The sequence below is a fragment of the Hippoglossus hippoglossus genome, chromosome 16 (genome assembly GCF_009819705.1).
Source record: "Hippoglossus hippoglossus isolate fHipHip1 chromosome 16, fHipHip1.pri, whole genome shotgun sequence".
NCBI lineage: Eukaryota > Metazoa > Chordata > Actinopteri > Pleuronectiformes > Pleuronectidae > Hippoglossus > Hippoglossus hippoglossus.
Window position 1 is genome coordinate 23,159,667 of NC_047166.1, and position 12,193 is coordinate 23,171,859.

Sequence of the window (12,193 nt, forward strand, 5' to 3'; positions counted from 1 at the left end):
TATGATTTTAGCTCAGTTCCAGATTCACTGCTCTTTTTTCCCTTTTTTTTTTCTTGTAGCCGTTCAAGCAGCTGGTGATTTAGTCGTCCATGACAGATTTGCTCTGCTGGAAAAGTGTTTTTTCATCACATCTAGTGCCAAATCTAAATAACCAAAAATGAAAGAAAAAATATTTAATCAACATGGTTGTTGATAAGCATGACAAACATTGACTTAGCAGATCCTAGATATCACAACCATTGCTTCTGTGTAGATGGAAAAAAAAAAACATCAATTGGACAGATTTTGTGAAATTACTGGTTAAAATTCTGGGCAAACAATCCTTCTTCCCAGAAGCAGAAAATGAACATGAATTATGTCTGATAATCAGCCTACCATTTATCTCTTGTCACTGATGGGAATATGGAGGTGTGTCTTTCCTTCAGTTGGTTAATTTCTGTCTTTGTCAGACAGAGTTAGAAAGTCTCATGCTGAACAAAGCAGAGTATTAAGGAGCTAAAGAGCCTGGTTTTCCTTTCAGCGGTTGGTGGAGACAAAAACAAAAGCTACAAGTGGCTAAATATGTATGTGTGAAAGGAAACATCACAATCAGTTGAACCAGACATTAGATAGACTTTACCCTGGCAGCTCCAGAGTACAAAGCCAGTGTAATTTAGGATTGTGCAGATGTCGGGATCGAGCAGGTCATTCTATGGAAAATACATGGCGACCCAGTGAGCATGTTAATGACATTTCTATCATTTCCCATCCCAGAGAAACCCATTTGCCGACGCTTGCCTAAACCCAACTGTATATTTCCAGTAGGTGTGAACACAACTGAAACAGATAACCTGTGCTGCCTGCATGAAAAGGCCACTTCAGACAATGTCCAACCTGATTCTCTGATGTCAAGTTACCAAAAAGGCATTAGGAATGAAAGCCTCATCATTAATTTCCCTGTAAAGTAAAATTGCTCTGCACATTTGCACCAAAAATCCTACTCATTCATCCACAGAGGTCTTTGGTTAAACAATAAAATAGAATACTGGCTCAACTGGCTTTAGTTTACAATCATCAAGACTGACTGTTGCTGTAGCAACTTTCCACAGTTGTGTAAAATCTTGGCTCATCAGATTATAAACCGTTGTGTCGTGTCTGGTGTCTGACAAGCCTTCAATCCAACAAGTCCTCCAACCTAAACAACTGTATGGGTTGCCTGTCACTGGTACCCATTGGAGCAAAGCAGCAGCAGTGGACGGACACATGCACACACCTCTGCAGCCCCTTGTTGTTGTTGTTTTAGGTTTAATAAGTATCATTGGTTTGAATCCCCACTTTAGTCAGAACCTTATGTTTGAATAATGTTTGATCTTGGACAACCCGGCTCACAATGAGTCAGTTGTTGCCCCCGTTTGGGTGCTACATCGTGTTGTTTCATGTGTGCACTACAATGGCAACATGTGCACTGCAAGCTCTCCGCTCGCCTATAGCAGGCAGAGACATATCATTTTCCATCACAGATTATTGTAGTGAGGTCAACATTCATTCAACCAACAGTTACGCCCAATAGAGACGGGGTTTAGTTATAAGCCACTGTCAAAAACACTGGTAGGCCCACACAAAGGAGCTGAATTGTGCACTAAACTTGTTCAACATGGCTGACATCACAGTTAAGCACACTCGTATTTTTGTGTCACTCTCACACCTGCCTGAAATAGATCTCCCAGCCGCCCAGCCCAAAGTATAAGTCCTGACAGGTCCACACTGTGGTTTACTGATTACTCTGGCACTACGGCTAATGAAGGATGTCACTCTGGGTAACTCAGACTAGCGAGGAATTTTTTTTTTCACCAGGGGAATATTCAGAGCTCAGTTTTCCGCTGTTTTTGTTTATTCATGAGAGGGTACCCTCCCAGTAACAGCTTTCCATTATTAACCTGGGAAACTGAAAAAAGAAGTTTCCAATACTGGTGAGACGGATGCCAGGCCACTCAGAGTTCATTTATGTACATATGTGACAGTTAATGACAGTTGCATCATTATTGTGTAGCATACCATAGGGGTGCTTTTACAATAACATATAGAAATCATGAAAAGTGGAATTCAACTGCCTGGCAGGCTTTTTAAAACACTAAAATGAGCTTTACAAGGTCCAGTTTGCAAAGGGAATCGTGTACTTATACCCCTGCCCATCCACAATATGCGAGGGAATAGATTTTTTAGAGCCAAATTCCACTCTGAACAAAATGTTCCCCAGCATGTGTGACTGCCTTCCCCTGTGCTGCATATTTGTGGTTATCTAGTCACTTCATGGAAGGTAAAACAAAGTCAGAAAAAGAAGCGCTGTGCTATGTGGCAGAGGAAAGGTAGAAATCACTGAATTCAACTAAATTGAAAGCTAAATTAAAAAGGGACTTGATGAAGTGTTTTATAGCTTTTTCTCACAGATATATTCACAGTCATTACCTGTGTGTGTAGGTTCCATTACCTTTTCTGTAAAATGTCTTCATTTCTCAGAAGTCGTTGTGAGAAAATAGCGACACTAGCTACCTCATTAAACACCTATAAATAGCAGCCTGGTATTGTGTTGTGGTGTAACAGTCGGCCACATCCTGTTTCTGAGATTCTCACATTTCCAAAGACGAAAACACAGGGGCCAGTGTTTTACCCTCTCTTCTCTTTATCACTTGTTTCTTAAGAATGGAAAATCATTGAACATGCTAATGGAAAATATTAGTTGATAAAGCAACTGCCGTTAAAATGTGGGCGGAGGAGACGTCACTTGTTGGGTTTTTTCAACCGTGACTGAAAAGAAGAAAGGAGGTCACAGCTTTCCCTCTGAGAAAGATAAAAAGAAAGTACATTTGTTGGGTTTTCCCTTCCCCTCCTGGAGCTGTGTTCCCTCCTCAGCTAACAGTAACGAGCAGCGACATTTTAATGTTTTGATCATTTAATTGTTACATGCGCTTGCACTTCCTTTATGTCCTGCGATGGCAGAACTAAAAATAAGTGCAGCGTGTAAATGCCTGTTTAGCCCGCAGCAGAATAGAGGTGAAAACAGCCAGCAGTGTTGGCACATGCCGGATTTTTCCAAAGGGAGCTCCTCCTGTTTAGGGAGGTGAATCCCAACCAACCTGTGTGTGTGTGTGTGTGTGTGTGTGTGTGTGTGTGTGTGTGTGTGTGTGTGTGTGTGTGTGTGTGTGTGTGTGTGTGTGTGTGTGTACTCGTGGGTGGGTATTTGACAACACACAGAAAGCAGGGTATGCTATTATAGGTGTGTGGCCTTCTTCTTTAAAAAGTGCAACCTGTTTATTTTTTCCTCCTCCTCTGCAAGAAGTGTACATATTGGTGTTGTGTTCACTTCCCATAGATCAGTTCAGCATTTTATCAGCATCACACTATAGTCATTCAATATGTCATTGTATCGATCACCATTAACAGCATGAAAATAGTTGGGTAATAAAAAAGGCTCCATCTTGTTTTCTTTAACTGGTGTTTTCGTCGTGATTAGCGCAGATGCTTCGACATCCACTAAGCAGTATCTAGCGATAACAAACTGCATGCCCACTTTGAACCTCGGAGTGGGTGGACTTCCTGTCTCGGCTCCTCACTGCGGACGGTGGTCTCGCCAGACTCTTTCCTTCTCTCTGTCTACTTCAGGTCGCGTTATCGCGGCGAAGCTCAGCGGCTGAGGAGCTTCTTGTTTGCGTTAGGCCACAGAGCTCGGGGTCCTCGCCGTCTTCACAGTCACTTCCCTCTGTTTTGCCAAAGAACACAGAGCAGATAAAGGCAGGAGACTGATCTGTGTCTGCCTGAGTGTGGGAAAGGCGAGGGCACAGGAACCGGTGCAGGAAAGACGATGACTGAAAAACAAAGATGGGTGTACGGGGCCGATATGAGTTTTAAAGGCTGGTAATGACATTGATATGTTTGGATTGTGACTACTGATACCCAGTATTTTTCAACTGGACCATATCTATGCCAAGTATTCAGTGGTGTACGGCCACATGTGACATTATTTATTGCAGCCTGGGAAACACTGAGGAGTTACATCATTTCCAGTTTAAGTTTTAGGGGTAAGGGATTAATAAAAGTAAATGCCACATTTTCAGCATGTCAGCCGCTTGGCCCAGGGCAAAGATTAGTTGTACGACCCAAAAGAGAGTAAAAATCTCATTTATTTTCTGAATAGAGATTTTGAATATCAGCCATAATACTGTAACCATCCAAGGAAAAGTTACCAAACAACGTTTTAAGAAAAAACATGCTTTATTTGCCTTAAGAAGCACTACTACACCACCCGTAATCCTCATGTGTAAAAGCAACATCTCTGACCACTGTTACCATGTAAATGTTTACCACAACCGTCATGTCAGCAACAATCGGATGCTTCAGGGTTATATTATGTTTGCCAAAGAGCAACCATGATTTCCCTCTCTAACATGCTGTGTTTTTTTTAGAATAAGAGTCCAAAATTATGTTAGGTTACATGCAGGTGCGCTGGAAGTCGTTGGAAAGGGATCATTCACAATGGTTTATGGGATGCGTAGTTCCTTCTCTCTTAAAATAATTATGTACACAGTCTTGTCCCTTTTCCTTTTCCAGTCTTGTACCTTTTGTTTTTTGCTCTGAATCAAATGTTCTATGGTCTAAATTCTTCTCATAGCTGGTCAGCGTCATTTTATTCCGATTTTCTGAAGTCAATGGAGAAAATGAATGGGAAATTTACTTCTGGAACCTTCCCATCACATGCCTTACATCTGTAACTTCTAGGCCACCTTGCTTTGCCAAAAATTAACTGATGAACTTGTCTTTTGTTTCCACAGTTAACGAGATCATCAGGAACGACCTCTCCAGCATCTCCGTGCATACCCATGCATAGACGCCCAGGAGTCCAGACACGCACTCAACAGCAGCAGCAACAACAACAACAACAAAGATGATGAAGAAAAGCGTTTTTGACCAGGATCTCCCCCTGGACCATCGTTGCCATCCTTCTCTCTCAAACACTTGCTGCCGATTCACATTGACAATCACTGGCAAACTCCATGTGAATAAATAGATGAACGTTATATTTACAGAAAAGGGAAGTGATATCAGGGGCAAAGTATACGAGTACACTTGCCTTAATAATTCACAGCAGACATTCTTTAGTGGACCAACAACGAGACTGAATTACTCTACTATCGTTGAAAAATGACAATCTTCATTTCGAGCGTGATCTGTATGTTATTGCATGGACAAACTAACGGGAGAACACGAGTCGTGCTTCATCACTTTGGTTCATTTGTTTGTGCAGTCAGTCCGCGACAACTTAATCGGTGCCTTACAAGTGATATTGACAGCAGACAACAGCAGCAGTCACACACATGCAAATGGTCGGTAACCCAAAGTGGAAGTTTTTATACGACACTTTTGTATCATTTCAAATTATTTGTTTACAGGGAAACTGATTCAAAGGCTAGAAAATACATAGGGAGTATGGAGTATGTGAATTGTATTTGTTTTTCTCGCTTCCTTATTATCCCATTGTTCATTTATACTGAATGTTATTGTATGATATTCTTTTGTATAAACATGTATTTGAAAATATGTATGCCTTATGCTTTTGTCGTGCTGTTTGCTATGTTAGCGTTCCCTTTTTTCTCCCATTTGTTTTCCCCCTCGTATGATTTGTACCATTTCTACTCTCCTGCATTTTGCTTTTCACCTTAGTGCCTATTTTTAATCATCCTGTCCCGGTCTTCCAGTCCGCCGCCCAGATCATGACATGATGATGCACAGACAATCAGAGAAATATATAACACATATCCTATGACAACAGTTCCTGGCTGCAGGGAGTCACCCCTCCACCTCCCTCCAGCTATAAGATAGAAGAACAATGGTATGCTTACCTGCTGAATTTAAACAAGAATACTCCAGGACAATATATATATATTTGTCTGTTACTTCTTGCACTGCAGGTTTTCATGTAAATAGGCACAGGGGTAATGGAAGTTATGCCACCGGCTCAGTTTTACATCATCATCTGGGTGATTCCACTGAGGAGTTGGCAGTTTCTTAGATGTTGGCAATAATTGATCTGATCAAACCAAAGGATTTTATCTTTGGTGAAATTATTGTCCGAGTTTCCTTTTCCTGTCAGAGACTTTAGTGTAGAATGGTTCCCCATACTAAAAAAAGGAACATTATGCACTTTACCGTAGGAGCCGAGCAGGTTTTCCTGCCTCCAGACCAAATATTGTAGATTGATTTCCACTGTCATGTCATAAGTGCACCTACATGGACTCTTCTTTCCCACAGCTGCAGTCTTTTCCATGTCTTCTGTCTTTTGGAGCATGCACACATACTAATGTCGGGGATCTTTTAGCTGTCAGTAGCTTCCCATATAGCTTCTTAATACATTTTTGGACATATAGTATAATAGCATGATACAACTGTATGAATAAGGTTTCTTATTTTGTGCCTTACTCTCTTTCTTGGCTACAAGATCATTGCAACTCTATAATGCTTTTCTGTGTAGGCACAAGGTGGAACATGTTTCTCTTTAATATGAGATATTTATGAAAAATGAAATGTGTTTTAAGTGCATTTAATGTGTTCTCAACAATTCATTAATAAATGGCATAATGGTGACCATATGAACAAAGTCCTGTTATTTTGGTTTTATATTTACATTGAAGCAGGGGGGGAGGAAATATTCAAACATTTGACTCAAGTAAATGAACAAATATATAGACAAGTAGTAAGTACTTGACTGAAGTATTAAAAGTGAAGTTCCACAGTGAGTCCCAGCAGTGACCTCTACTGAATCCATTTTCGTTGTGTCTGCTGGATGCAGGGTCCTGCTCGCTATGATTGGTGAATTCCACTCTCGTAATTTATTACTTTTATTACATTGTACAAGTATAGAGGAGAAGAAAGTAAAGGTATTTGCTGATCAGTGTATTGGGGTAAAAGTAACAAGTATTAGAAAATAAATCTATTTATTTATAGTTTATTATATGTATATATATATATATATATATATACACAGTGTATATATTTTGGGGGGGGATAAGTAACCTCTTTGTCATTTTGTTTTTATGGCAGCTATTGATGTGATATGTGTTTTTGTGTTTACATCAAACAAAACATATATTTCCTCTACTGGAAAGGTGAAAGGTGAGCATCACTTCCTTTGTTCCAAATGATTATGAGTGAGTACATCCCTGCTGTACTGTGGCTTTTTATGATCCCTGTTCAAAGTCAAGCTTAAAGATTTTATAGACTTTTAAAATGTTTTTTTTCATTGTGGGGGATTATTTTTAAATTATGTACTCTGTCTCGTTTTATCTTCCTCCCCTCTCAGTTCAAGCTAAAACATTTTTACTATATCATGCATGGCCCATATGGCTGTGCTTTAGTTTTAAGGCTTTTTCACGAAGCCAGCCGTGTGATTTCTTGTGTTATACAGCTTGACCTTAATAAACCTTATACTGTTTCCAACCTGTACCTATATCCCCAATAAAACCTGAAATGGGACAGTTGGACATTGACAAGGGAAAAGGTGCACAACAAAATAGTGCCTCCTAGTACTTGTAATTTTAAAGCCTGTATTGTTTTACTTTAATAACATTTTTACAGTCATTTCTACAAAATAGTGTTTGGAGGTAGTAAACTGACAGTTTTACATGTTGCTAAATTTCCCTTTGCCATTGGCAGCACAGCGCGAGCTTAAGAGGGCACGAAGCAAATCACAACAGGTGGGATTTGGTCTCGACTTCCACACGTGTTTCAAACTGAAATGCAAACAAACCTACACGGAAGTTTAGCGAGAGAAAACGCAACAAGCTGCTGATGTGCCAAGTGCAAGCAGGGGCCTGTGTTTTCCGGTGAGTATTGTCAGTGGTGGGTAGTTATGAGTGAAACAGCTCTCCACCATGGGAGCTGTGCCACGCTCCTGTGTACCACCTGCCAGTCCTGCAGACTTTTTCCATCTAGCGAAGTTATGAAGCGCCCATCCCCATAGTGACAGAAGGCAGGCCTAGGCGGTGCTCCCCTGTACGGCCGTGGTAAGCCCAAAATAGAAGCGCTATTTACAGATGCAGTCACGCCCCTTTTTCCTGGCACCCTGTTCTCCTCACCTTAGTCTTCCTCTGACAGCCTCGTCGCCTTTGACACAGTGGAGTGATGACGCCGGGCCATGGTTTCCATTGCCCAAGCAGCAGATGAGTGTCAGGTCACTACCTAAAGAAGTGAAATATACAAGATATGAACACAAATAGAGCTTCAGATTGATTTGACAATTCATATCCTTTCCTTCATATGATGTATTTTTCAAATTATTAAACTGAGCAGATAATGACGATCTGAGATTAATTGACATGTTTGGTATTGTTCATACTGTTCAAAATTCTGACAATGTGCCTCTGAACTAATCTAGCCAGTGATTATAGCCATTTTTAGACATGATCTTCACATTGTCACATATGAACAAAGCAGCAGGAGATTCTCCGGTCATAAGCTTTCAAAACAGAAACATTTCTGGAGCGTTTAGACAAGGCATCATGCAGGAAGCAGGCGCTCACATTAATTCCCCTGCGGAGATCATGTGTTTTTGTACACAAAACATCAACACTGGCATCGGCCCGTATCACCAAAAACTCTCCAATCTCGTTTTTCCACGTTGACATCTTCGTCAGTGTCTCCTACTAGTTTGGCACATCTTTGTTTAATTTTCATTTTATTCCGTTTTGCATAAATTGTGTGTTATTTCATCAATATGTCCACTCATAGTAATTCCTCCGGATTATCTCCTGCTGTTTTTTTCACGTGGGCTAATTCGGACATTATCCAGAGTTTTTACTAGGGGGCTGGCAGGACTCAGACTTTTGGAATCTCACATACAGCTCCTCTGGATCATTTCAGGAGATGATCCACTGTTCAGTACATGTCTGAAAGCAGTTAAAGTTAGTCATAATCAGACAATATCTACTTTAATTTGTGTATGGATTGCTACGTTTTATCTTTGACAGAGCTGGGATGGCTCTTTTTATCCCTGTAGTCAGGCTTTATGCTAAGCTACGCTAAGCTAAGTCTCTTAAACCCAAGGTTTAAATGGAGCAACATTGAGAGTGGTATTGATTTTTCCTATATGTAAACAAGAAAGAAAATAAGTGTACTGAATGATTGCTCTACAGTTTAAAGCAGGAATCAAACACTGGCAGGATTGGTCTGTTTCCTAGAATATGTTCCCATGATGTGTCTGTGTGGCTTACACAATTTGTAGGAAAATAAATGGCTCACATAGGCCTGTGTATTGTGTTTTAATTTAAAGACTGATGGTCACAGTATAGCTCTGCAGCAGCATTTTTATTTCAGTGTGCCAGCAAAGGTGTTTTATTGCACATCCTATCTGATACTGACAAGCGATTCAGGAAAAAGAGTCATGCTGGCTTTTCTTATTTGGCATCAGAAATGTGTTGGTAGGTTGTCGACTTGGCTTTAGCTACTGATAATGCATGAAAATGATTTATTTGTTATCTTCAAGGTTTTTTTTTTCTCCTAACTTCAAGCCAACTGATCTTTCTCCGGCTGGAATTGGATGTGCTTATGTAGAACTAACTTTTTCCACGATTTCAGTGATTTTACAAAGGAAACATTTCGAAATTAAGAGAAAAAATAAATGTTAGAAATAAAAAGTCAATATATTTGTGTAAAATGTAAAATATTACGACGTCAGACACGATTCCACTGATTATCTGACCAAATGCTGGACTGACGGCTGACCCGGTGATCTCACTGAACGACTGCTGGGCTGAGTAACAGACAGACAGCGACTCTGCCACTTGATGGCCAAAGCAGAGACGACAGCGCAGACGAGCAAATGGTCTGTCCCTGCAATCACAGCGAGTGCAGCGCGTGCCATTTTCTCCCCGAGGTCCACATGCACACAGCACCTGGCAGAGGGCACAACTTAGAAGTTTCATTGTGCGGATTTATAGCAGCTTTACGGCCTCACTTCCTCCTCGATTGTATTCCCACAGAGCCCTTGATTTGGCCTTTTATAAAGTGAGTGCATGGGCGCAGTGCTACAGCTCCTGCTCTTGTCTCTCATCGGCCATCTGCAGGCAGTAAATCCTCGATATACCTCCGTTATGAGGGGCATGTTGAGAGAACCACGGGGGTGGCTTTAAGAGATGCTTTAAGAGATAATTGCTCGACCATACTGAGGCACCTTTGATAGTTGTGTCCCATAAGCCAGTTCTACACTTGATCTTCTTAGGTCCCTTGAGAAAGATTTTGAGATTTCTTTTTATTCTTCAGAAACATATGTCAGAAGGCTATAAACAGACCGTCTTATCAATTACGTTTAGGATGATAAAGGAAGAAGATGAGGACCATATGTGTGTGTGTGTGTGTGTGTGTGTTTACATGTGTGCTTTCAATCTGTTTAGGGTGTGGCTCTCGGGTTCCACAGGTGTACAGAGACCCTTTCATGGGACTTCTCACATGTGACAGCACCAGCACCGGAGATGATCCACTGACAGGCTGACAGGGTGACATCGTCGCTGCCGCACAGACAAATCACCTTTTTAAAAGACACTTTAAGAGACGCCAAGAAAAGACAACCAGATGGGGCCTGGAAAATCTTGTGCCGTCTTTTATTCTCCATCTGCAATCATTCAGCTTGATTCACTCTCTCTTTTGTGACGCGTGAAATGTTGTGCAAGGATTTATAAAATTTTAGCGGTCGGACAGATGTTCGAGCTTAAGAAATGTGAAAAGTGAGAATTATCTTTAAGTGCGTGTTTATACGATCACAACACGTGAGTTCTCTGTTCTCCACATCAAAGTCAGTGGATCCAAGAGCCCCTTCTAGTTCACCCTAAGAGCTCCATTTCTTCAAGGAAAAAAAAACCTCAAGACATCTCCACCAATCATTCTTCCATTGTTTGCTGTAAATGATTCGGTACATATGCAGAATGTTTACGTTGAAGTACACTGTAGCGCACATTAGGGATGCTCTTAATGGGCTTCAGTAAAAGCCCTTTCTAGTCAAGAGTTCAGGCAGGTGCAGACTCTTACAGTAGATAAAGGAGCCTGGCACTGGAGATGAGTTCACGACAATCACTGTGAGGCTTTTAGACGCCTTCTCAAAGCTCAATCTTCATTTCCCCTGACACTGATTTTGCAATAAGGATCCGGAGAAAAGGGGAATGTCCATCTATTCATTTTAATGATCCCTCATTATTGACTGCTGGCAGGGAGGGGGCGGGCAAAGGTAATGACTCTTTATCTTTGCTGGCCAATCACTCCTCTTAAAGGAATAAGACTCTAAATAAGGCCACTAATGGATGCCCAGTGTGACCTTAGGCTGACCCCACATGCAACCCATGCAAACTGACTTCCCGACATGATGGAGTAAGAGTTTGCTGCTTTAGTTAAATCGGTCTTGTTTAACTGAGATGGTTGTGATGTAGAATAGAAGGAACTGTCATTATGAGTGTCAAACCACAAATTCCATGTGGTGTTAATGCTGATTTAAATATATCCTAAATGGCCTAAGGTTACTGAAGCTGAATCTTGGGTATGAGTTTAAACTCATTATTGGGGCAAGAGCTACAGCCAGCTGGTCTGACTCTGTCCGCAGGTAATGAAAAGTACCTGTCAGCACCTCCAAAATTCAGTATAACACAGGTTTTATCATGTCCTTACAATGTGTAGAAAGAAAGACATTGGGCCAAATGCGGGGTAGACCCTGGACAGGTTGCCAGTGCAAAGAGTGGATCCAAACATTGTATTATGAGAAAAATATGTTACATAGTTAGACTAAATTTGACTTTAATGTATCCTTATATCTTATATTATTTTACTGAAAAATATTAGTTACCCTCCTCAGACGAAAGGAATCAAAGTCTGCCTAACGAGAAGCTCGATTTGTCACCAGTCAGGACCACAGACTGTAAATAAAGATGGACCATGTGTCTCTACTTCCTCCCACTCTCCAGAAATGAAGCCAAAGTATCCTGAACACGAACACTACCATTTGGCATTTGGAGCCAGTGTCTGCGCAGTAGCAATCAGGGGATGGATCCACGGTAGCGTGGTCTCACTGATACACATGCTCATACAATTGTAAGTCAGTCTCAGCTGTCAATCATGCCATTTCATGTTTCTGTTTATATAGCAATGACTGATTCAAACCAAAATTACAGGAACAATGTACTTG

The 12,193-nt window shown here is 41.0% G+C and overlaps 1 protein-coding gene across 1 annotated transcript in view; it reads left to right on the top strand.

The window, feature by feature from the left end:
* LOC117777201 (nuclear factor of activated T-cells, cytoplasmic 1-like) overlaps window positions 1-6,620 on the top strand; it is a 59,747-nt gene extending 53,127 nt beyond the window's left edge. The window contains exon 10 of the mRNA XM_034611816.1: window positions 4,806-6,620. Coding sequence (XP_034467707.1) covers window positions 4,806-4,861 — 56 coding nt within the window. The 3' untranslated portion in view covers window positions 4,862-6,620. The remainder of the gene's footprint in view (window positions 1-4,805) is intronic.
* The last annotated feature ends 5,573 nt before the right edge of the window (window positions 6,621-12,193 follow it).